This window comes from Homarus americanus, unplaced genomic scaffold (genome assembly GCF_018991925.1).
Source record: "Homarus americanus isolate GMGI-L3 unplaced genomic scaffold, GMGI_Hamer_2.0 scaffold42643, whole genome shotgun sequence".
NCBI classification, from domain to species: domain Eukaryota; kingdom Metazoa; phylum Arthropoda; class Malacostraca; order Decapoda; family Nephropidae; genus Homarus; species Homarus americanus.
Window position 1 is genome coordinate 1,964,335 of NW_024747582.1, and position 25,262 is coordinate 1,989,596.

The 25,262-nt window shown below is 39.9% G+C and overlaps 2 protein-coding genes across 7 annotated transcripts; one reads left to right on the forward strand and one right to left on the reverse strand.

Moving 5' to 3' along the window:
- Nucleotides 1–5,648, reverse strand: LOC121879772 (vacuolar protein sorting-associated protein 33B-like). 2 transcript variants are annotated; one of them, XM_042386551.1, is made up of 6 exons: nt 5,635–5,648; nt 4,740–5,025; nt 4,083–4,235; nt 3,630–3,785; nt 3,202–3,379; nt 1–2,629 (listed from the first exon to the last, which is right to left on the reverse strand). In XM_042386551.1, exons 2-6 carry the CDS (start codon nt 4,901–4,903, stop codon nt 1,469–1,471), a joined length of 1,812 nt encoding a protein of 603 aa, XP_042242485.1. In that variant the 5' UTR covers nt 4,904–5,025; nt 5,635–5,648; the 3' UTR covers nt 1–1,468. The 2 variants fall into 2 exon arrangements, with proteins under 2 accessions (XP_042242485.1, XP_042242484.1); XM_042386550.1 differs by having other exon boundaries at nt 5,562–5,641.
- A 342-nt stretch (nt 5,649–5,990) lies between these two features.
- Nucleotides 5,991–24,784, forward strand: LOC121879791 (ATP-dependent Clp protease ATP-binding subunit clpX-like, mitochondrial). 5 transcript variants are annotated; one of them, XM_042386578.1, is made up of 12 exons: nt 5,991–6,240; nt 12,358–12,540; nt 12,660–12,893; nt 13,433–13,575; nt 13,887–14,055; nt 15,072–15,302; nt 16,193–16,357; nt 16,873–16,973; nt 20,406–20,561; nt 22,294–22,299; nt 23,291–23,458; nt 24,652–24,784. In XM_042386578.1, the coding sequence occupies exons 2-12, from the start codon at nt 12,462–12,464 to the stop codon at nt 24,772–24,774; spliced, it is 1,575 nt and encodes a 524-aa protein (XP_042242512.1). In that variant the 5' UTR covers nt 5,991–6,240; nt 12,358–12,461; the 3' UTR covers nt 24,775–24,784. The 5 variants fall into 5 exon arrangements, with proteins under 5 accessions (XP_042242512.1, XP_042242510.1, XP_042242515.1 ...); XM_042386576.1 differs by lacking the exon at nt 22,294–22,299 and having other exon boundaries at nt 20,406–20,567; XM_042386581.1 differs by lacking the exon at nt 22,294–22,299.
- The last annotated feature ends 478 nt before the right edge of the window (nt 24,785–25,262 follow it).

Below are 25,262 nucleotides of genomic sequence, written 5' to 3' on the forward strand. Positions count from 1 at the left end.
TATCATTTCCTCTGTTTATTAAGAATCATAAGTTGAATATATATCATATACAGTACATAAATATTAATGTATATGATTATACCTATATATGTAGTAGTGTGTTTCCTATGACAAACACAATATAGGAATGTTTCTTTATGGAATTACAATTTTAATTATAAGGCACAAAGCAGAAATCAAATAAATACCTCCATGTCAAATTTGTATAATAATTTTTAATTATGTAGTTCTTATTAACAAGTTTTAATTCAGGTGAACATTAGGCATCCCAGCTTATTTTTTATTAGTTTTAAATGACCGAATGCTACCTGGGGTTTGGTCAGGTTAGTGTTAGGTTAGCATTAGGGTAGGTAATCTTAAGGTGAAATAAACTAGGGGGACTAATCTTCATATGATAAAAAAAAATATCCTGTACTATAATATATCTGACTTCCCTATGAGATGAAAAGCAAAATGGATACAACAGTGACCGCACAGACGACTCAATACACCTTTTGTTTTAACCAGCGGACACACTTAATACTTGAGGCACCAGTCAGTTGTATCAAATACTAACTCAGAAGATTTCATCACTTAATTTCCTCTGATAAAATTCCAGTATTATGTATAGAAACTTTTTTTTTTTTACATTAGGTATTCTATGACTAATTTTGTAACCAGCAGCCACAGTTACAGACATTCCCCAGGTTACAGAAGGGTTGCCTTCTTGTAATGCGAAATTCTGTAACGTGGGACTAGTTTCCCCATCGACTCTCATTACATAATTTGAGATTCATTTCCAAGGATATTTTTTCGGCACAGAAATGTAATGCAAGCAGATAAAATATGAATGAAAATAAACAGTTTTAAACATATTTACATGAGGTTAAATGAGGAGAAACTGTACAATGAGTGTGGTAGTGTGAGTGAGTGGTGGTGTGAATGAGTGAGTGTGGTGGTGTGAGTGATGAGTCAACTTGTCCACAGTGAGTTTGAGGAGTAAGTTATGTGGTGATGGTAGGAAAATAATGACTTAATAACATCGTGAATGTTAGACAATAATGCAGTAAGTTACAGAAATAAATAAGCATATTGGTAATAAAAAAGCCTGTATTACTTTAGCATATTTTCATTATTAATTGGAAAAATTAAAAAAATTCCTCTTTTTTTTTCATATATAAAATCATGGGACAAATTTATGTTTTGTAAAAGGAGGAATGCCTGTACAGTACAGTACAAACCTGCACGAATATAATACACTGTACTGTATATATAGTGTACACCCTTGCAGAAAACAAATCCCTGTTTGCAGGGTTACTTAAGCTCATCATTAAGCTTTAAACTTTATATAATTTCCCTAAATTACTTCTCAATGATGGAGTAAAACTTTTGGGACTAAATGGTAATGACTGCCACTTACTACCATTTGGATATCTGCTCAAGCCAACTTCCAGCTTCCATAAACACTGATGATGACAACAAGACACAATCAATCCTGGAAAACAGAAGAGATGAGCTGAGCGCCGGTGGTGGTGTTGGTGGAGGCCACAATAATTCTGGTGGCAGATGTTAGAGCCAACAGTCTGAAAGCTGCAACTTCAGCAAAGGTTAATCCACCCAGAACCACCACCAGCGCTACGCGAGGACCGGCCGGGGAGCCTGCAGACGGTGAGGTGATGACTGTGCTGCCGGGAAGAACCTTCAGATTATCCAACAGAGACTGACCGCCTCGTCCATTAAGAGCGTCGCCGACCACTTTGGGGATGGCCGGCGTGTAAGCACCGTTGAAAACATAACTCAGGTGGGTAGGGTTGTGGAGATCGACTGGCTCGTCTGCGTCAGGAATGAGCTTGAGACGTTTTGCAGCCGAACGCCAACCAGAACCCTTTTTAGGTAAGAGAGATGTTACTTGTGCGAAACGATCCTGCAGGGGAGCAGTACTCCCGCTTCCTCCACCACCGACGCTCGGCGAGTCCACAACGGCGAGTATCCCGAGCTGACGGAGATGATGGAGAGTGACCAAGTGTTTATAACCATGAGCCATCAGCACCTGGGAGGAGAACTCTTCGTATTCTCGGCGGGTGATGCCATCTTGTGTCAGTGTAAGGAGGCACAGGAGACGGAGATTAGTGGCAAGAGGCAACATGCGAGCTATGCAATTTTTAATATACTTCCGTGCCTTCCCAGAGTTTCCCGCCCCGGTCACCAATCCGTGTTCTGTCCCCAGTCGCGTCTCAAAGTCCCGGGGCATAGAGTTTGTGATGGTCTCGCATGCTTTTAAATGAAGTCCAAGTGTTGTCTGCAGAGCCTGTAGTGTACGCAGCTCATTCGCCACAAAATCTCTCATCTGTCCCGTAGTCATGGTCTGAGCCTGATCTTTCTTGGCTTTCACCTCTCGTGCCCTCGTGATGAGATAGTTCGACACGCCGGCAAAGTGTCGGTTGCGGATGTTGTCGTAAATGGTGTCTTTGCTGTTGAGCGGAACCTTACGGGGAGCGTCCTGTCCCACGACATCCGTAGGGAACTCCACCACCCCGGCCTTGATGCCAAAGTGTTCGTCTATCACGCCTTCGTACGTCAGCTGGGTGAGGAGCGGAGTTACGTAGTCGGCGTCACGATCAAAAATAAAAAGATGGCCAATTTCTGGTGTCTGAAAACAAATAAACAAACAGACCTTCAACACAATGTTTACAAAGGAGTTTAATTATCACTACATCATGAGCTGTAAAAAAAAGACAATTGCTTTATTACCGGATAACTACAGTGCCGGCAGAAAACTGATTTAAGATGTCTGAAAAATTCTGTTCCACATTTTGATTTACAAGCAAAAAATCTGAAGTTCTGATTTTGTGTTATTTTCTTGCTGTTTTCCATCATTTTTTGGCAGCAGTGGATGATATATATATTTCCAGTGATTTGTGGTGTCTGAATAAGTCAGTAACAGTAGCACGAACATTTGCTAGAACAATAGTAATAGTCGCTAAGAGAGCCTCCTAGTTAACACAGACAGCCTCCTAGTTAACACAGGATTGGTAAAAACAGCCCAAAACACAAAGTGGAGGACTGGTTGCCAACCCTCAGTTATGAAGATGCTCCTATCTGGCATAACTAAGCACCTACCTAGAGCATTTTGTCCCTCTATGCTCCTATCTGGCATAACTGACCACATATCTGGAGCATTTTGTCCCTATATCCTCCTATCTGGCATAACTAAGCACCTACCTGGAGCATTTTCTTTGGGGAGTTTCGGTCAGTCAGTGCCTGGAGGGCGTTGATGACGGCCTTAGCAGCTCTGCCATGAGCGAGCACATTAGGGATGCGACCATAAAGGCCTTGTAAGGTGTTGATGGCTCTGGCTACACTCATACACCCTGAGAAGTCTCCCTCCAGGAACGCATCTCTGAAAACAACACATTTGATGAATCACCAGAGGATTAGCCACCACAGTTTATTTCACCTGAAGATTAACCTCAGCTTATTTCATCAGAAGATTAACCCCCAGCTTATTTCATCAGAAGATTAACCCCCATCTTATTTCATCTGAAGATTAGCCACCACAGTTTATTTCACCTGAAGACATAAGGACCCACCTGAAGACATAAGGACCTACCTGAAGACATAAGGACCTACCTGAAGACATAAGGACCCACCTGAAGAAGTTAGTCATCTCCAGAGACAACAGATCATCATCGAGTGGGATAAAATCAGGTGTGAACTCATGGAGTGTGACGGCCCCATAGAGTCCCTCCTCCTCCAGTAGTGCTGTCACCCAGGACACCAGACGAGGCACCACCACGATGTGAACACTGGAAGAGTAAACCACCATGAAGGACAACGACCCACAGTAACTACCCAACAACACCTCCATGAAAACTGATTAAATAACAGATAAAAATGATCCAGTGTTGTGTGTTTATTTACATACCACATAGTTACTAACCTTACACACATCTCAAGGCCTTGTTACTGTAATAATCTTATGAGGAACCAAATGAGGTGGTTAAATAATATGCTCCCCTTCCCCCCCCCCCCTTATAACAATACTATACATGTATATAAAGAAAGTTTGCTAAAAAGATCCACTGTTTACATAGTCAACTTACCGCACGTCCGGGTGGTTGAGTTTGTCAGTATGTACGTGGTCGGCGACGTACTTGAGAGGCACGAGGGATGGTCGCACGACATAGACCCGCTGACCGCTCTGTACAGGGGGAGGCAGCCGTTCCAATTTATACATCTTCTCTACCCCATGACTCCTGCAACATACACACATGATGACTATACAATATACAGAGGCAGAGAGAAGTTCACTATACAATACACAGAGGCAGTGGGAAGGAATTTTAAACATTTACTGTAATAACACAACTGTATCTACCGGTACATAAAAATACACAATAATTTATGGCTGTTTCACTAACCTCACTATCAGCACCTCAACCTTATTTAGTAATATTACAGTAAACAACAACCACAGAAATCCCTGAAGGTTAGGTGAATATTTGGTTGCTGTAATCTGCAATTTTACCCCTTTTTTTGAAGTGCAGTAGTTAGGGAACTCTACAGATTCCAACAGTCTGTCATATCTACAATATTCTCCTTAGAATTGACCCAGAAATACTCTCTGTAATTTACTTATGCACTTCAGAATTACCCTGCTGAACTGTATGCTACTGTACCTGTATTATCTATATACATACTGAACTATAGAGTAACATACTATGGTAACTTTAGATGGCACAAGTAGAGCCAAGACCGACCTTAACAGCGTCGCTCCCGAGATACGATCGAGCATCTTCATGAGATCACCATCAATGATCAGATCCTTAGCTCCCGGCGCATCTTCCAAGACTCTCACCAAACGATCGCTACTCAGGCGTCGCAGGATCTCTACGTCCAACCCGAGAGTCCGAGGCTCAGACATTTTTATTTTTTCCCTTTACTCGTGTGACTTGGGAGACAGAGAGTTGGAGTGGTGTCTTGTGTGTCACCTTGCTGAGACGTCCACTGAGCTGTGATACATCCTGACTCGTGTTCACCTTCTACCTACAATAATAATGATGATAATTTATACCATAATAATAATAATTAGGCAATTTGATTAAAGATAACCAATAAAGCCACCAGATGCTTCTACAGTACATCAGATATAAGTTTTGTTAGGTGAAGTATTATTGACGTTAAATATTATTACTTTGAGCCAACAACTGAGGTCCTTAAGTGCATAAAAAGGTTAGTAATTACACTCGTTTACCCAGGGACTGCAGAACAGAAATAAAGTCACAATTTTGGCTAGGGAAAAGTAACAGGAAAAAGGTCAGGTTGGGTTAGGTTGAAATGTCTTTCCGATGGTTGTTGAAGTGTTCTGAACAACTTCCAAATAGGTGGATGACCGAAACGATAAATTCACCTAAGTAAGATTTGGTTAGGTTATATGGATTTTTTCCCGTTTTTATATTTTTGTCCTGGGTTCTGGCCGCGCACCTCACCTCTCCGCTAACTCCCATATAACATAATTTCCGGTTTAATACTTTTATTATACTTGAGAGATAAAACCATATGAGATTCAGTAGATTTCTTACAGGTGAAAGTATCAATAGCTAACAAAGTAATGGTTTATAAGGGCAGCTGCCAAAGATGTTTGTTGACACTCACAGCTGATGATGGCGATTCAATAATTAACTTTTTATTATTATTTAAAATCCCTCATTAAAATGAATACAAATTAAATATAATATACTATCTACCTTACGTTGTTAATAATATCTACTTTCTGGTGAATATAATTAATCTTTGTTATTTTATTTCACTTCTGAATCGTAATATTTACTTCCTTTTAGTTTAATATATAATAAATATATTTATATACCATCTAGGCATATATATAATAAATATTATAAAATAAACTTCCAAAATAAAGTAATTAATCGTTTTTTATGTATTTATCTAGAGAAATATGTAAGATAAGATAGATAATATAAGTTATAATAAAGATAAAGGAATGGCTGGAGAGAGGCAGCAGTAGTGTGACAGCAAAGAGGAGGAGAAGGACGAGACGTTCTTCCTCTTATATAAACATTTACAACAATATATCTCTGTACTCACCACCACCACTCATAACTAACACTCCATCCCTCCATACTGTCGTGAAGTAACCGTGTAGTGAAGTAACCGTGTAGTGAAGTAACCGTGTAGTGAAGTAACGGAAGTAGTATCACTTGTGGGAGAAAAAGACACCATCAACCATATCCAGTTTAAGAGGTAATTATATAATGTTTTTGTGGTATAACTCCTGAGTGTTTATTAGTGTTATCATTAATGTTGTGTCCTGGTTATAGGTTAGGAGTTGTGAGCTAATTAATCATGGGAGATTGGATAACCTTGAATGTTGTGTAAGTTGCTGTTACGTGTGCGTATGTATGTATTTGTTTATGTATGTGCGTATGTCTGTATGTGTGGTTATGTATGTACATGTGTGTGCGTTTGTCTATGTATGTATGTGTGTGTCTATATATGTATTTATGCATATATGTACAGTATGTGTAATAATAATAATTAACGGTTTATTGAAAAAAATTCTGCAACCCGAAGGCTGTATATGTGTGTGTGTATGTCTGTGTGGGTTAGGTTCATCTCGTACCCAAGACAACGGTGCACCTCCAACTCGGCTCACTTATTACTAACTCGGCCCATTTATTACTACCTCGGCCCACACAACCAACTCCTGCCCACACATTACTAACTCGGCCCACCTTGCACGCTTCAAACAAGAAGCTTCTCCAGGTGGTTTTGAGTAGGGTTTGAAATTATTGCTTCAGTAATTTGCCTACAATTGATGTTAAACTGATTGGACGGTAGTTAGAGGATAGTGATCTATCTCCCTTCTTGAAAATCTGTATTACATTCGCTATCCTCCAGGATTCTGGTACTACACCTGTTTTTAATGACATGTTAAACAAATTTGCTAAGGGCATACTAAGCTCTTCCTTACATTCCTTTAATACTCTGGCAAATATCTCATTGGGACCAGGTGACTTATTAGGCTTTAGTTTGTCTATTTGCTTACTAACATCGTTACTAGTCACTATTATCTCGCTTAATTTATTTCTTCACTATCTGTATATACTCGGTGCCTCGGGTATCATTTTTAAATCTTCCGTGGTGAAAATTGTTGAAAAATACCTGTTCACATAATAGCTCATTTCTCCGTCGTTATCTGTTAGCTTGCCGGTGTCTGACTGTATTGGTCCAATCTTTTCTCGTGTTTTAGTTGGATACATTTGAAAGAATCACTTGGGGTTTAACTTTGCCTCCCTTGCTACCTTCAGTTCATTATTCCTCTTTGCTTTTCTTATCTCGGTCTTAACCCTACTGGCCAATACCTTATAATAATCACGGAGGTAAACTTCACCATGATTTATTCTCCTACCTATAGCCTTCCTTTGTCCAATAATATTCTTTAAATAATTATTTATCCATTTCGGGGAATTGTTGTTTGAAATGAATTTTCTGCGTGGTATGTTCTGCCTTTGTGCATTAAATAACTCATTATTTAAATTGTTGTGGAACTCATCAACCTCAGATCTCGTGATCAGGTCATCCTCAACCGTCATTTTTGGGAGGTTATCATTGTCAGGTCTCCAGGTAAAGTGATCTTAATAAGATAGAATGAAAAGATAAATAATAACAAATCTATGCTGCTTTTTATCATTGTAATTTTATCATTCAGGCAAAAATGTGTAAACTATTACTTTTACTTTTTAGTCCGAGTTCATTAATCTAAGTGGTCCGAGTTGGTTATCTGAGACGGTCCGAGTTGGTATTTGATGGTCCTAGTTGGAGGTGGGCCAATATGGACTGTAACCCAAGACAACTCATACCCAAGATAAATCCTACTCAAAAAAGTTAACTCGTAACCAAGATTACTTGCACTTAATTCAAGAGATAATCTATACCTATTAGTATATGTACCATGCATAGGTAGCTGTTGTCACAGCGTTATTACCAACCATTCACGGATTAAGGGAGGGGCCCTGGCCCCCCTCAGACAAGGGGGCCCCCCGAATGAAATAAAGATAGAATTGAATTTAACACAGTTTGGGGGAGTTGTATAAAATTTTAGCTTCACTTATGATTACAAAAAAAGATTATGAAATAATGAAATGTAATGCAGCACTTTATAATGGTTGCATCTCATTACATAAGTATGTTATTCCGTCACACAAACATTGCACTTCAGGTACATATTTCACACTGGTCGTAAGTGGAAAATGCTTCAATAATACATAGAAAATCTAAAATGGGTGTCTCTTTTTCTTCTCAGCACCATAAAACTCTCACTTTTAAGCTTGCCAGCCATTTTCAAGTGAATTACAAACAATAATTTTGTCACTACACAGCACAATCACTGACGTTGGAACTCGAAAATGCGTAATTTGACAAAATTTTGGTTCGACTGAGGCGGTCATATGTCCGGGTGGTCGTAGGTCGAGGAGTAGCTGTATTGTTTCTCACTCGATCTTTTTTTCATTTTTTTATATATTTATTATTATTATTCTAGTGTTGTTATTATTATTCTCATCATTATGAATTTATTATTTTATTTTAAATTTTGTATTTTTTATTAAAAATTTTATTTACCTGTACTATGAATTATTATTATTATTATTATTACTGTATTATTATTATTATTATTATTATTATTATTATTATTATTATTATTATTATTACTGTATTATTATTATTATTATTATTATTATTATTATTATTTATTATCATTATCATTATTATTATCATTATTATTATTATTATTATTATCATTATCATCATCATTATTATTACATTTTCGCCCCCCCCAGACCCCGATGTGGGATGTGGGTCAGTGACCTGTGCCGGGTAATCCCCAAAAAAATAATATTAAGCATGGATCACCTAAGGTTAACCACTGGGGGTGGGAGTTCTTGAGGTGAAATAAAATAGGATGTGTAATCTTGAGGTGATAGGAAGACTTGTTGCCTGCATCATCAGGAAGTTTTTGAGTATCTGAGAGTTTTGTGACTGCCTTGCCAGCTGTTCCTAGTGTGTTAGGGATGGCAACAGGCATTTATATTTTTCTACAATATGGCTGATGGCAACTGTGTCAGCAGAGTTGTGTTGGTCCATTTGTCTTCCATGTATTTTCTGGGTTTGTGGTGGTGTGTGTGGGGGAGACATCTCATTCTGGTTATACCTAACATCTGCCCATCAGGTAATCATGGCTAGCCCACACAAGTTTGGAAAATAACCACTTGACTAGAATAGTATTTTACATTGTGATAGAGAGAAATGACTACTGTATCTTGTTATCTATACTGATACAGGTACAAAAATCTAAATTATCATCTGTTGGCCCAGATACTGTACAGTATACAGTATGATCTTCACAGTGTTATCCAGTCTATAGTCACATGTGTACTGTATACTCTAGTAGGCAGGTGAGAGTGAGTGTAGAGCTACCACAAAAATATTAATCTTCTTGGTGATGTCAAGTCATACCTGAGAAATGATTTTTAATAACTTTCCAGGTAAGGATAGTCAAGTACTACCCCCCCCCACCCCTAAAATAATAATAATAATAATAAAAATAATAATAATAATCCTGCATCGTAAGTGTCCATGTTACTGAATGTTACTGGGGAAGGAAGTCATATTTAACATTAATTATGCCTTGGGTCACATGCAGTCCCCAAATGAACCCAATAATATACTAATTAAAATTTTGTGCAATTCTAACAAGTATAATTTACTAAAAACAAAGGAAAAAAAAAACTACAAAATCTTGTGATAGATGTAAAGTAACGGCCTATATGGTAAGTCAAAAGGCTGAAACAAACTCTCATTTGTGTGTGTCTCTTGTCCCAGCATTCATACCACCTACCTTATGTTATTTAATAATTGTGCCACGTCAAACATCATTTGTATACAATCTGGATTAAAAAAAATGCAACTGAGATCATTAAATAAAAGTTTAACTCAACCGTTGCGTAGACGCTGACGAAACAAAAACCATTGACGGTGCAGTTCTCAATGAAAATAAAACATTGGGAACTGGCACGGCTGATGAGGTAGATTGGAGTGGCATTCTGTTTCTTCCCTTAAGTTTTTACGCTGGATTTACGTTATCCCTTGACTCGGTACAATGAAGACACTGTACAATGAAGACGCTGTACAATGAAGACGCTGTACAATGAAGATGCTGTACAATGAAGATGCTGTACAATGAAGACGCTGTACAATGAAGACGCTGTACAATAATATGAAGAATAAGTTTGTTTATTTATTAGGCTTTGAGGATGATGAATAAAACCTTAATACTACATTGATTTATTATTTATTAATTTATTTTCTGCTTGTTGTGTATGGTACAGTGTTCAAAATTACAAAAGCATAAAAAAATGAGTTAGTGTACACTTCATCACAGTCTCAGGAATGGTTGCTGGCTGGTCGGCCTCAACGCTCACCATAGTAACACAGTCCAGCTGGGATGCTGCCTCTACCTACCACCTAGCAATGGGACTCCCTTACTATGCTCCCCCAGTCAGTGTACTAACTTCCGCACATGAAGAAAAGTTGATTCCCTTTATATTTTTGACTTAATGATAATTATTTTTTTACTTTAATTTTTTTTGCACATTCTTTAGCTATGTAGAATTATATGTGCATAAAATTGAGTAAAAAGAAATATGAAGAAAGTTACATATAGTATACACAGTATCCACCAAAATATGAGTCGAAAAATAACCATAACAGCTCACAGCTCGGCCTGGTTGGGTGAGGACGAGCAGGCCCGTCCTTTAGGGGGTGCGAACAGGGGCGACCGTCCAGGGCCGCGCGCATGTGGGGGTCCTGCGGGGCCCAGCACTAGACCCAGTGACCTCGGACACATTACCTGTTGACTGGTTAATCTGACCTGACGACTTACGCCACCATTGCAACCGTAACCTTACCATCCATAGCGACAGTCCCATGGGGGTTGGTGGGGGTGGGTTCCTCTGACCGCATAATCTGACTCCATAATCCATTGCACTCCACTCCACACAGCCAGTCCACCAGGGTCAGTAACCAGTGAAATCAGGTTGTGTCCTGTCCTGTGAGCTGTGACTCATGCCTTTTGAGTTTTGTGGTTGTGTCCTGTCCTGTGAGCTGTAGACTCAGGTGCCTAGTTTGATGTCTAATAATGTACAGGATGAATGTAACTTGATTTTGAGGTTGATAACATGTAAGTTATAACATGGCAAGCATAACAGACAGATCGCGTTATAGCAAACAGCACACAAATATTGTTCCGAATTCATCGCAGCACATATATATATATATATATATACGTATTTATTTATTTATTTATTTATTCTGGGGCCCCGCACCTTCCTAGGGACGGCCCTGAGGACGAGGGAGATGCGGGTAGTTATGAGTCTAACTTGGCATCAATGCTGCCAGTGATGTTAACAGATGCAAATGAAAAGAAAATCTTGTGTAAATTTTCATGTTCATCAGTTATTTGTAGATTTAAAGTGGCTTATATAGTGATTGTGGCTTTGCTCCATGTAACAACATAAAGAAAAACCTTGGGGTATGGTAGACAAGCCCAGGATAAAGGAGCTTACGGGTAAGGTTAGTCTACCATGAGCATGTACTGTACTGGGTAGTGTCGTTCACCGTAAATGATCCACGGCAATGCATTATTATTATATATCCTGAACTTATGATTACCTACTGTATTCCTGTATTGTAATGTACTGTACTGTATTAAACAATACTGTACATGCACACAAAACAAGACCGTCATATTTTACTTGGCTCTGATGTTAAGACTTCTCACCACACGGAGGTTCAGGATGGGTGAAGCACAGTGGCTGTATGTGTGTTTTGGGATATAAAGTAAGAATTCAGCTTGTCACAAGTTTTATTTTGCCTGCCATAGCACCACACCATAGGGCTGAGTTCTGCATCTCACCATGTTGAGATGTAATGTAGTGTTTGCCAGTGTCTCTCCATCACTTTCTTCATCATGGATCACAAACTCCATCAATGTCGTTGTTTCTGTCCAGGAATCATATCACAAGACACGTCTGTTCTTTGTTAGCTGCTTCTGTAACTTGATTGGCCGATAGGGTGACCAGATTTAGGGACTTTTGACCTCTCTTCTGTAATCCTCTTCCCCCATCCGACCTCACTAACCAGCTCAGGTCACTTCCACACCTAGAACTAAAGTGCTCTGAGCCCATCACTGTGGGGGACTTAAATTTCACATATCTTATTTATTTTATTTATTTTTTTTTCAGTTTATGGTTGAACATTAACAATATATTTACCTTATAATAAACTTCATAATTTTTGCAGATTAGAACCCAGGAAGGAGAGACACACACACACACCCCTTAGTGTCAAGAGTTCGTCCATTATTGGTCCTCAAGAGACAAAGTCATAACAGCAACACAGCAGCCATGTCCAGCGTCAGATGGGGAGCGCGGTCACTGCAACGTCTTCTGTCTGTCAAGAACGCAAATGTTATAAATAGGAATGGTAAGTGCTTATGACAGGAGGATCACCTGAAGACTAGACACCCCTGCTTATTTTACCCAATGATTTTTAATGCATTACGGTACAAACTACTCATTTCATCGACTGCTTTCCCTGCTCAGGTCTGTTGTGTGTACGTGTGTTAGAGCACCAGCCCAAGAGGTGTTCCCTGGTGCTCGTGCGGCCCGTATCTACTGCTGCCGTGAGCTGCCAGTCCTCTACCGGGCCCCCAACGGATGGCAGCGGCGGGGACGATGGTGGCAGCGACAAGGACACACAGAAGAAGAAGAACGAGAAGAATCAGTTGTGTTGTCCCAAGTGTGGTGATCCTTGTACCCACGTTGAGACCTTTGTATGTAAGTGTGTGTAGGAGAGATGTTGGCAGATAGTCTGTCATGGGAGATGTGGAGGAATGTTCTTACAGCCACTTTGAGATGTGTAGGAATATTATTAGCCACTTTGAGATGTGTAGGAATATTATTAGCCACTTTGAGATGTGTAGGAATATTATTAGCCACTTTGAGATGTGTAGGAATATTATTAGCCACTTTGAGATGTGTAGGAATATTATTAGCCACTTTGAGATGTGTAGGAATATTATTAGCCACTTTGAGATGTGTAGGAATATTATTAGCCACTTTGAGATGTGTAGGAATATTATTAGCCACTTTGAGATGTTTAGGAATATTATTAGCCACTTTGAGATGTGTAGGAATATTATTAGCCACTTTGAGATGTGTAGGAATATTATTAGCCACTTTGAGATGTGTAGGAATATTATTAGCCACTTTGAGATGTGTAGGAATATTATTAGCCACTTTGAGATGTGTAGGAATATTATTAGCCACTTTGAGATGTGTAGGAGTAATCTCACACCGTTCATATTTCTCGATAGCTTCTACTCGCTTCGTAAAGTGCGAGAAATGTCATCACTTCTTCGTGGTGCTGTCGGAGGTGGACTCGAAGAGAAAGAAAAAGGAGAAGAGAGAAGACCCTAAGGCAAACTTCAACCGCAGACCTCCGCCACCCCCGAAGAAAGTCAGTGCTAGTCAGTTATGGCCTCGGTGTAATGCTGTGAAAACTCATTTATCAGACTATGACACTTCCATGACACACTTACAATCAATAATACACTCATACAATCCAGGTACAGTTGCCAGCAAAAGTGTTCCTCTCACAACTTGCTACACAGGGCCGTGAGAGAGCTTTTGCTGGCAACTGTACTTTAACATCTTAAATTAGGTATGTTGCATTTTATTTATTTATCCATTCATTCATTTATTCATTTATTTATTTATTCATTTATTTATTTATTTAGATATTATTTATTCATTTATTTATTCATTCAGATCTACGAGTACTTGGATAAACATGTGGTCGGACAGGAGCGAGCCAAGAAGGTATTAAGTGTTGCCGTCTACAACCACTACAAGCGCATCTATCACAACATCCCACAGTCTAAGGCTGATCCTCTGCACCTCGACTCTGCCAATATTCCTCAGGGTCTCACCAATAGGGGTACGCATGGTATCCCCTCGCCTTTTGTTGTCTCCCAGCCTAGGGTGATGATTAAACACCTCGATGCTAACCTAACCAAACCAAATCTAACTAACCTAACCTACCTAGCCAAATCTAATCTAACCTAACCAAATCTAACCTAATCTAGGATTGGTGGACACATTAAGATCACACTCTCCTGATTAGTTCACCTGATGATCACACACCTCAATGCTAATCTAATCAAACCTAACCTGACCTAACCAAATGTAACCTAACCCCCCCCCCCCTAAGGTAGCACTCGGTCATTTAATCATAAGGTGAAATAAACTAGGGCGTGTAATCTCCAAGAGCGATTTAAAATGTAGACCACAATTAGCAAGGTTAAGTTAGATTTAGTTAGATTACATTATGTTAGATTAGGTTATTTTAGATTACTTTGTTAGATTAGGTTTGGTTAAGTTAGGTTAGGTTAGGTAAGCAATTAAATATAGATGTGCTGTAGTATTGATCTACATATCAACTAATACTTAGCTTTTATTTACTGCTGCTAGAAATTAGGACATTAGGTAGGTGTCCAGTGTATAATTACTACTTGAATTATGGTTTTCTGTGCAGTGAAACCTCCTATCTAATGAACTATATAGAGATGAAAGTCCTCTATATCGAGGGTCTGTTAGATGTGAAACCTCCATCTAACAGATTACATGGAGAGAAAAGTCCAGTATAGGGAGGTTTTACTGTATTATCGTAGTAGCTTTATGTAGAGTAGTTACGTCTTGGTGTCTGGGAAAGGAGGGTGGGAGAGTCTGGGAAAAGGAAGGATGGTCTGGGAAGGAAGGGTAGTGTATTGTGTGTTCTTGTTACCGGCTGTGTGTCGTAGGTCTTGTGGTAGTATTTTTAGGCTGCACTTGGGTGTGTGTAAGGGTGGCTCTCTGGCTCCTTCTTGCAGTCTAGGATTGGGGGATTAAGTTGTGTTTAAAAATGTGGATAATCTCACATCCCACAGCGTCTCATCAGCTTCATCTCTCCTTCAGATCTGTTGCACATTGCGGGCATTAGCCAGAGTCACGCATTAGGTGTGAGTGGCTTCCAGAATACTGACCAACAACAGCAGCAGCAAGATCCTCAGCAGCAGATGGAGCAGCAACAGCAGACAAAGAGACCCCTATCCAGTAACTCCCACGGCTCAGATATCCTGGATGCCACCACCTACTTGTTGAGACTAGAGAAGAGTAATATCCTCCTCCTTGGTCCCACTGGTTCAGGTACATCATTACTCTACTTTATTAAATGCATTAGGCACCCCAGCTTATGGTGATTTAACACCCTAATACTGCCTTTACCATACCTGACTTTGTGTAGGGAAGCTCCTCTTACTTTGAGCTTGGGGAAAAAATACCCATCTCTTGCCTACACTATTTTTTTTTTTGGCCCATTCATCTGATTTAGGGGAAGCTGGTACCTTTATAGATAGTGACAGGACCTTGACTCTATGTTGAAGGGAAGATTTATGTACGGTAACTGGTGTGAAAAGTGAAACCTGGGCAGTTGAAGAGGATGACATACACAGACCTGAGCAAACTGATAATGTGAATGGGGAGGTGGATGTGTAATGTGACACTGAAAGACAGGAAGCTTTGTTTATAGCTAAGAGAGCAGCTGGGTATTAAGAGTACAGTACTGTATTGGTCAAGTTTTGCATAGAGGCAGACCCCCACCCCACTCCAGGAAACACATTAAAGATATTACTGTATATTAATCACACTTAGAGAAAATATTAGTGTGCTCTTTGCCACATTGTCCTGTAAACACTGTCAGACTCTGCCTTCCAAATACCTAGACAGAGCAACATACACTATTCAGAAGTTTTGCCCTATAGGCTTTGTCCCATTGCTTCACATTATTGACTGTGTTTACAATGTTTATTTTATTTCTGTACGGTAAACTCGTCTATTTAACCGACTATATGGAGAGGAAAGTCCATTATATCAAGGGTCCATTAGATGTAAAACCTCCTAATAAACTATATTGATATGAAACTCCATTATACCAAGGGTCCATTAAGATGTAATACCCTCATATACCTCATTATATTGAGAGATAAATCCATTACATAAGAGTTTCCACCAAATTGTATTTCTGTTTTCTCTTCCAGGCAAAACGTTATTAGCTCAGACCATAGCCCAGTGTTTGGACGTGCCCTTCGCCATATGTGACTGCACGACACTCACTCAAGCTGGTTATGTGGGCGAGGATATAGAGTCGGTGATCGCCAAGTTGCTCCAGGACGCCAACTACAACGTCGAGAAGGCACAAACGGGTGAGCTGACGTGAATTATTGCAACGATTACTGATTGGGGTCTAGTATGTGGTCTGCTGTACAGGTTGTCTTGTAGGACACACACACACACACACACACACTGTACAGGGTGTCTCACTTTTTCCATCTCTTATTTCTGCTTCTCACTTCACTTGCTCCTTTTTCTCTCACTCCTCTTCTCTCACTTCTCTCGCTTTACTCACTCCTCTTCTCTCACGTCTCTCAACCATTGCCCTGTGTGTCTCATTTAATAACTATTATAAACTAAACCTATCAACACCTCGGGCCCCCCCCCCCTCTCTCTCTCTCTCTCTCTCTCTCTTTTTTCTCTTATCTATATGAGAGAGAGAGCAGTGAGAGAGAAAGGGGGGGGAAGAAAAGTGAGAAAGAAGAGGGAGAAAAGAAAGAAAGAAAAAAGGTAGAGAAAATAAAAAAGAAAGGGAAGAAAAGAGTAAATAAATAAAGAAAACAAAAGAGATACTCGATAACCTCAGACAACTGTTCCTCTCCAACAGGGATCGTGTTTTTGGACGAGGTGGATAAGATCGGGGCGGTGCCAGGAATACACCAGCTGCGGGACGTGGGCGGCGAAGGTGTACAACAGGGCATGCTTAAGGTCGGTTCTCTGCCGTAATACGTTGGTTGATTTATTCTCGTCGTTTTCATTCTGTTTGTTTTATTATGTTTTGTTTTTTCTTTGCTTTTTCCCCGTAAATTTTTTTTCCCGTCAATTTATTTCTTGTTTTTGTTTTTATTTTCCGTCAATTTATTTCCTTTTTTTTGTTTTATTGCCCGTTATTTTTATTTTAGCTTAACCTTTTAGCATTAATTATCTCCGACTTGGTTCACTTTAGTTCACCTGCTAGGTTCACTCCATGCCTCACTCCTGCCAGCTTATTTCACCTGAAGATGCGTTCCACCTTCAGCTTATTACAATGCAACACCTGTTATTATATAGAAGTGAAATATATGCATACATACACTCCCACTAACCACTGATGTAACGCAAAGATTCCCAACACACACTAACGAGACCTTTTCTCGATCTTGGAAGACTTGTGGTAGACAGTAAAAGAGCTGTAGATTAACCCAACACCTCAGTCCGCTTGCCAGTTACTCTACCTGCATTGATAGATTCTGCTCTAGGCTATGGTTACAAAGCTCACGTGAGAGTTTACAGCATTACACCTCCAGCCTTCTGCACCTCCACCATCATGCTGTAATGTTATCTTTACTAATGAAATGATTTTTATTTGATATTCTCAGTACTGTAGTTGGATTCATAATTTGTGAATGTAAACATGTATTTGTATACTGTGTAATATGAAGCGCTCAGATTGACAGTGACGAATCAACCAATGGCGCCCAAATCAGATTCTTGTTTCAACAGAAGGATGACGAGTAAACCCTGTATTGGGTAGAGAAAGAGTCGGGCTTCCTGTTGAAACAAGAAACTGATTTGGGCGCCATTGGTTGATTCGTTACTCAATTGGAGCGCCTCATATACAGTATTGCCTTTGGTAAACAGAGCCGTCCCTAGGGGGCTGCGGGCTCAGGGCAATTCATCCACTGCGGCGCCCCTTTGCATATACAGTATATATATTTATATGAAATAAGAGGTTAAAATTTATTTATATTTTTGTAGTTACACACATACTGTAATATACATATTATTAATTCCCCAATCATACTGTTACTATGCCAAGTATTATGTAATTTATTATGTTATAACATATTCTAAAAGAGAAATTTGTATATCTTATATTTGTGAACTGTAACAACTATATAGTATGCATTCATAATTTACTGTTATAGTCTAAAACTAGAAGAAGTGAAATTTACATCTCTTATATTTCGAACATGTTTATTTAATAATTTTGTCAACTTAAGCATCAGTATGTTTTCATGGAAATAAAGAACAGGTTTATTTTCACACTCAAGCATATGCACAGCTGTCTACTTTCTAAAATTCACTTTCCTCGCCTTTTTTGCAGCAAACTCTGATGTTAGATCCTGATAATCCAAACTTGCTGCCAATTCCTTTTTGATGGAGATCATAGCCAGTCCACTCGACCTCTCTTGAGTCATAGTTGTCCTTAGATAGTTTTTTATTAATTCAAGTTTGGAAAACTTCGCTCTCCTGATGCAACTGTGACTGGAATTGTCAACAAAATCTCTGATGCAATTTCTGTATTTGGGAAGGAACCATCAGGAGATTTTAGAAACTGGAGGACTTAAGTGCACTTTTTGTTTCTTGGGGAATGAGTTCTCGGAATACATGAAGCTCTGACAATAGGTCTTCGTAATCAATATCCTGAGAATCTCCAACACTCAGTGAGTTGTCCAAAGCTATACACTGTATTTTCATGTTGCCCTCTTTCATTTCTCGAAGTTTCTTCACTTCGTAAAGGAGACCAAAGTTACTGGCATATTCTTGCATCTGATTGAATCTTGTCGTCAGTGACATTAATGCCTGATCAACAGTAACCAAAAGTAATTTCTTTCAAATGTTTTCTCAGCGGAGTTTTGTTAATTATCCACACTGTTAGATGGAAGTTATTGTTGTTTCCTTTTCACTCGGCAATCTTTGAACACAGGTTCAACCTCCATCTCAGATGTTATTTCTTCTGCTGTCGTCTTGGCTGTGAGGCAAATCCAGTGTCCCTGTATTTCTGCAGGATCTCCTTGAATGTGCTTGACAGCCACATCTAGCTGCATTTCTCTGGATTGAAGAGTCTTACTCACAGTGTTTACAGCAAACAGGATGTCATACCATGCGATCATTCCTAAAAGAAATTCAAAGTTTTGTAGTTCGTAACAGGCCAAGGACTCCGCTTCACTTTTGATTTTTGAGTTATTGCATTCCTCAGCAACATCAAGTAATGCATTCCTCATGTCACTTGTCTGGTAGTGGATGTCTTTCACTCACTCTACTCGACACTCCCACCTACAGTAGTTTCTGATAATGGTTTTGGACTCGGAGAGGGAACATGCCTTCTTAGCACTTGCCATGTATTAGTAGAAGCGGAAAATATATTATAAATTCGCTGTACAACTCCAAAGAATGTCATAGCTTTTGAGCTGGACTTGGCCATATCTCCCAGTACCAGATTTAAGTTGTAACAGCCACATGAAGTGAAAAAGGCTCTGGGGTTTATCTGGAGGATGCGTCGCTGTACACCTTTATTTTGTCCCGTCATATTTGCTCCATAACCTTGTCCTCTACAGTTAATAATATGGAGGCTAATTCTATCTAGTGCAGCTGTGAGAGAGTCTGATAGATGGGGTGGCTTAATCTTACCTTTGACCTCATGTCAGCAGATGCATTGCCTAACAGTGCTTATCACTAATCCTTCAGGTGGTCTCCTGAATCTGGGTGGTAAGGTGAGGTCAGCTTAATGCGGTCACTAATTCTGGTGTTGGGCGAGGTAAGGGCCGCGGGGCCTAGGGCGGTCGCACCGGTTGCCATGCCCTAGGGACGGCTCTGCTGGTAAATGTCACGGTAAATGTTTCTTGCTGGATTAAGTTTCCCGTGTCTCATAATATACATACTTTACTGGGGTATGTCTCTATTTCCAACTGTTTATTTCTCTTCTGTTTACACCATTACTCATAAATCATCTGTATGTTTGGCTGCATAATACATTGTGTGTTAAGTACAACGTTAATGAGGATTAATATTTTTTTGAGATACTTTAGGTTAATGTTGTGTTTTACTCCCATTTGTTCATTACTTCTGTCCTCCTTACTGGGTATTTACTACAATGATACACAACTGTTTGTTCTCTCGGGGATTTAAGTCAAAAGGAGCGCAATGTTTAGTCTCTATTTGTTGTGTAAATGTAATATATTAATAAAAATATCACAAAGAGAACAAGAACACGATGAACAAATTCTGGGATGTAAAAACTCCTCCTCGTTACCTGATGTCATGAAGTGGAGGAGGATGTGAAATAATCTGGAGGAGGTTTAGTTCAGGTGATCAACAAAGTATAAATGAATATAAACAATAAATACTAAACCCGTGCGCCTCGCCGTCCACCCACAGATGCTGGAGGGCACCATCGTCAACGTGCCAGAACGCAACTCGCCACGTAAGCTGCGGGGCGAGACGGTGCAGGTGGACACGACCAACATACTCTTTGTGGCCTCGGGAGCGTTCAATGGTCTGGACCGAGTGATATCCAGAAGAAACAACGAGAAGGTTGGTGTGAGTCAGATGGTCTCTTGTTGCTGCTGTTAGTTGGTGCTTTATTTTTTATGGTCCTGCACTGTATAGGGAGGAACATGTAAAGATTAAGCCCCCACCAGAGCTTATTTAACCTACTGTTTAAACAACCTATCCTAACCTAACCTAAACCTGAATGTAGGAAAAGATAAAACAATTGTTAAAATATTAGAAATAAATAAAATCTTAGTACCGGGTATTTATTTTTATCAATAAGTATTATACATGATTACAGTACATTATCTTTTACCTTATGATTTTAGCTCTATTTTTTTATCCAGATTGTATACAAATGATGTTTGACATGGCACAATTATTAAATAACATAAGGTAGGTGGTATGAATGCTGGGACAAGAGACACACACAAATGAGAGTTTGTTTCAGCCTTTTGGCTTACCATATAGGCCGTTACTTTATATCTATCATAAGATTTTGTAGTTTTGGGATTTATTATTTTATATTAGTTTTGTGTTTATAATTGTAACACCAGACTCTTCACTACCTCCCTACCGCTCCAAGCCTGGCTGTCTGTTTTGCTGGGGTTATTTTTCAAGGAGTAATTTTTGGGTAGATATTCATAATTTTCTTTCATTTTTTCTATTGTTACATGCTCACACGATCATATATACATTAGATGTGAAACTTCCATCTGATGAACTACAGTATATGGAGTGGAAAGTTCTTTATATCGAGGGTCTATTAGATGTGAAACCTCCATATAATAAACTCTATGAAGATGAAAGTCCGTTACATCGAGGGTCTGTTAGATGTGAACCCCCAAAGTCCATTATATCAAGGTTTCACCATACAGTACAGGGGCCCCCAAAATTTGCGAGGATTAGATTCTCAAAATGGCTGCGAATTGCCAAATCCAGGAATAACATTTGCTGGGGGGGGGGGACATTTATACTTGTGTTCAAGAAAATGTACAGTATATTCCCTTTATGTGTTTGACCTTAGGACAATTATTTCCTTTACCTGTACTGTATATATATATGTGTGTGTCTACACACACACACATACAGTATATACAGTACAGGTAAAGGAAATAATTGTCTCTAGAACGAATGGCTCCCTGTCCCAGCTGCAAAATATCAGCAACTTTAAAACTACCCTTAGACATTCTTGGGTACATCCAGGGTGTCATCCACGAATAATAGAGGGTGGGGGACTGTATAGTCAAAAAGGATATAAATGTCATTTTTTGTCATTCCTCCACAAGTATACTTTTTTTTTATTTTTAAGCTAATTCTTGCTGTTGATTTGAAGTGTAACAAGTGACGGCCAAGAATGAAAACATTTGCGTACCTGTAACCTGTGTGGATCACCTGAAGATTAGCTCCCCCCTCTTACCACCTCCCCCATCTCCACCCACCTCCCCCATCTCCCTCATGTCCCACCACCTTCACATCTCCCCTCACCTCCCCCACCTTCCCCCATCTCCACCCACCTCACTCACCTCCCTCCATCTCCCCCTCTCCACCTCCCAGGTGAGTACTTAGGGGCAAATGTTAAGGTAAGCAATTTTGATGAATCTTCAGGTGAGCACTTGGGGGGGCGGGGGTAATCTTGAGGTTAACCATACCAGCTAATATTAACAAAATAAATCGGTCTCGTTCAATGTCCGTCACTGACATAACTAAAGTAAATTTGCCCCTTGTGATGTGTTCTCATGTCCTGTTGATTTCTTTTATTTTCATGCCACAGTTTCAAGTAAGTTAGTAGAATGTGAAGCCTTTTGTTGTTTTTTGAGTAATAGTTGGTTATGTTAAGTATCTCTCTCACACAACTCATCCTTCACTCAGCCTAACTTGTAAGGTACGCAGTTATGACCCTTTTAACCTCTACTGTAGCACTTTCCTCACACCAACTCCTCCAGATTCACTCCCCCTCCATTACATCTTTTAATCAATCAATCATTCCTTGCTAGTGATCATCCTTGTTCAATCATCTTATTTCTTGCACGTAATAGACATCAGCTTTCTGTGGGTCAATGTCTCCTTGATCCTTACTGCTCCTCCACACACTGTTCAGAATATCATGTCTGAACTTAATTATGTCTGGTTACTTCTTTTTTGATCGCATGCAACTTCTAGCGTTATTTGTGTATGGTTGTGTGTGTGTGTGGGTGTTTTTTGTGTGGCAGGTTTACGTTTATTCATTGTAATGTTTGTCATGGTTGGTGTTAACAACTAGAGTAGGATGTCCCCCCCCCCCCCAATCCTCTACCACCATTACAAACCTGTGTACTGTACTGGTATGCTTGTGACCCTGAGTAGTCCTGGGGCCTCACAGGATCAAGCAGAAGTACCAGCCTATAAAGTGCTCAGCCAGGTACCTTCTGTGCAGGCAGCTCACCAGCCCAGAAAATACAGTTGACTCTGTTGCCACTTGGCATTTTGAAGCAAAGTTTATGACTGGATGCTCTTCCTAACCTGTTGGTAACAACTGTCAGGGGAGAGTCACAACTCCCTGAGATAATTTACTCTCTGATTGTCATCATTCATTATTATTATTATTTTTTACTGTGCTGTACTGTATTATAATTATTACTATAGTATTAATTTTTTACAGCCATTGTCCAGTAGATCAAGATAATGCCAGAAGATAGTGTACAGTACAGTACAGTATTATATCAGCACAAGTAGAACCTCCACATTACTGTATCTAAGTTTATCATCCAAACCTAAATGATTCTTTACAGTATCTAGGCTTTGGTATTGGGGGTCAGTCAGTGGGGCGCCGTGCAGCATCACAGGCGGACGTGGCTCACCAGACGGCCAGCACCGACGCCGAGGAAGACAACCAGGAGAAGGACGCTCTCTTGACTAAAGTAGAAGCGAGGGACCTCATCGAGTTTGGAATGATTCCCGTAAGTGAGGATTTAAGCCCTGGTACTGTAAACTGGACACTGTGTACAGTACCTGACCTCTCACGGCTTCTTCTCGCTGTGCGGTTTATCTGTCAACTGAAAATCTACTTTATGAAATAGTCTAGTTTATAGAATGATGTACTTTACAAAATAATCTGTTACATGAAAGTAAAGGATGAGAAACTGTACAATGAAGCATGTGAGTGAGTGTGGTGGTGTGAGTGAGTGTAGTGGTGTGAGTGAGTGTGTGTGTGGTGGTGTGAGTGAGTGAGTGAATGTAGTGGTGTGCGTAAGTGTGTGTGTGGTGGTGTGAGTGAGTGATGAGTCAACTTGTCCACAGTGAGTTTGAGGAGTAACTTATATGGTGATGTTAGGAAAACAATGACTTAATAAACATCGTGAGTGTTAGACAATAATGCAGTAAGTTAATGTACAGGTTTAGTATTTGTAGAAAGTTAAAAACACCATAACCAAACAGACATATGCACTCTACCATGGACTGCTACATGGTTCCTCAGTTGATAATAGTAGCCACTTACTGAAACTTCTTGATCCCAGAACTTTTTAGCTGAAAGATACTTGACTAACAACATGAGGAAGGTACAAATAGTCTTGACTTAAAATAGTAAAATAGTAAATTAATAATATATCCTCGAGTTAGTTGATGTAATGATAAAATTCGCTTGGTATTTGGTGAACTTTTATATGCTGTGATATAGCTGTCAAGTTTTTATTATGATTCAAATTCAGATCAGATTCTCCCCACATAGCTCAGGGGTGAGTTTATGCTGTGTTAGGTGAAGGAAAGAAGTGTTACATCGACCAAGAGACAAGCCTAGGAGTTTATTGCTGCTTGCCTTAGATTAGGATGACGGGAGGTAGAGAGAGTAATGAATGGTACCTAACACCTACTTAACACCTGTACTCTCCTCCTGTAACACCTTAACACCTACTTAACACCTGTACTCTCCTCCTGTAACACCTTAACACCTGTACTCTAATCATCATCTGTGTACTGTACTCCCACTCGGCACGACAGAATTACAATGAATCCTTACTCTAACTATCTACAGGTCAGAAAGGTATTATTCCATTAGACATAAAAACCTCCATCTAATAGACCCTAACGGCCTAATCCGACAGACCGACGCTTCAATACACTCCCTAACCCTTCCCTCCGTCTCTCTTCCTAGGAATTCGTGGGTCGGTTTCCCGTTCTGGTGCCTTTCCACTCCCTGACCGGTATCATGCTGGTCAGGATCCTCACCGAGCCCAAGAATGCCCTGGTGCCTCAGTTCCAGATGCTCCCAGGGTAAAGGTAAGGTGTGTGTGGTGCAGGCTACTGTAAGGCACTTTGGGACACTACTGTAAGGCACTTTGGGGTAGGTATCGGTAGACCAGGACACTACTGTAAGGCACTTTGGGGTAAGCTACTGTGGGACAGTGGGCACTACTGAAGGCACTACTAAGGTGGGACACTGTCCAGGCTACTGGGACAGACACTAAGGTAAGGGACTTACTGTAAGGCACTTTGGGACACTACTGTAAGGCACTTTGGGACACTACTGTAAGGCACTTTGGGACACTACTGTAAGGCACTTTGGGACACTACTGTAAGCACTTTGGGACACTACTGTAGGCACTTTGGGACACTACTGTAAGCACTTTGGGACACTACTGTAGGCACTTTGGGACACTACTGTAAGGCACTTTGGGACACTACTGTAAGGCACTTTGGGACACTACTGTAAGGCACTTTGGGACACTACTGTAAGACACTTTGGGACACTACTGTAGGACACTT

What these genes read in the sequence shown, in the direction of transcription:
- LOC121879772 (XM_042386551.1), bottom strand. Translation starts at nt 4,903, where the DNA reads ATGTCTGAGCCTCGGACTCTCGGGTTGGACGTAGAGATCCTGCGACGC. An exon ending in CTCAACCACCCGGACGTGCG is followed by an intron (nt 3,786 to 4,082) that starts GTAAGTTGACTA and finishes TTACTCTTCCAG; the next exon opens with TGTTCACATCGTGGTGGTGC. An exon ending in CCCCAAAGAAAATGCTCCAG is followed by an intron (nt 2,630 to 3,201) that starts GTAGGTGCTTAG and finishes ATTTGTTTTCAG; the next exon opens with ACACCAGAAATTGGCCATCT.
- LOC121879791 (XM_042386576.1), top strand. Translation starts at nt 12,462, where the DNA reads ATGTCCAGCGTCAGATGGGGAGCGCGGTCACTGCAACGTCTTCTGTCT. An exon ending in CCACGTTGAGACCTTTGTAT is followed by an intron (nt 12,894 to 13,432) that starts GTAAGTGTGTGT and finishes ATTTCTCGATAG; the next exon opens with CTTCTACTCGCTTCGTAAAG. An exon ending in TCAGGGTCTCACCAATAGGG is followed by an intron (nt 14,056 to 15,071) that starts GTACGCATGGTA and finishes TCTCTCCTTCAG; the next exon opens with ATCTGTTGCACATTGCGGGC.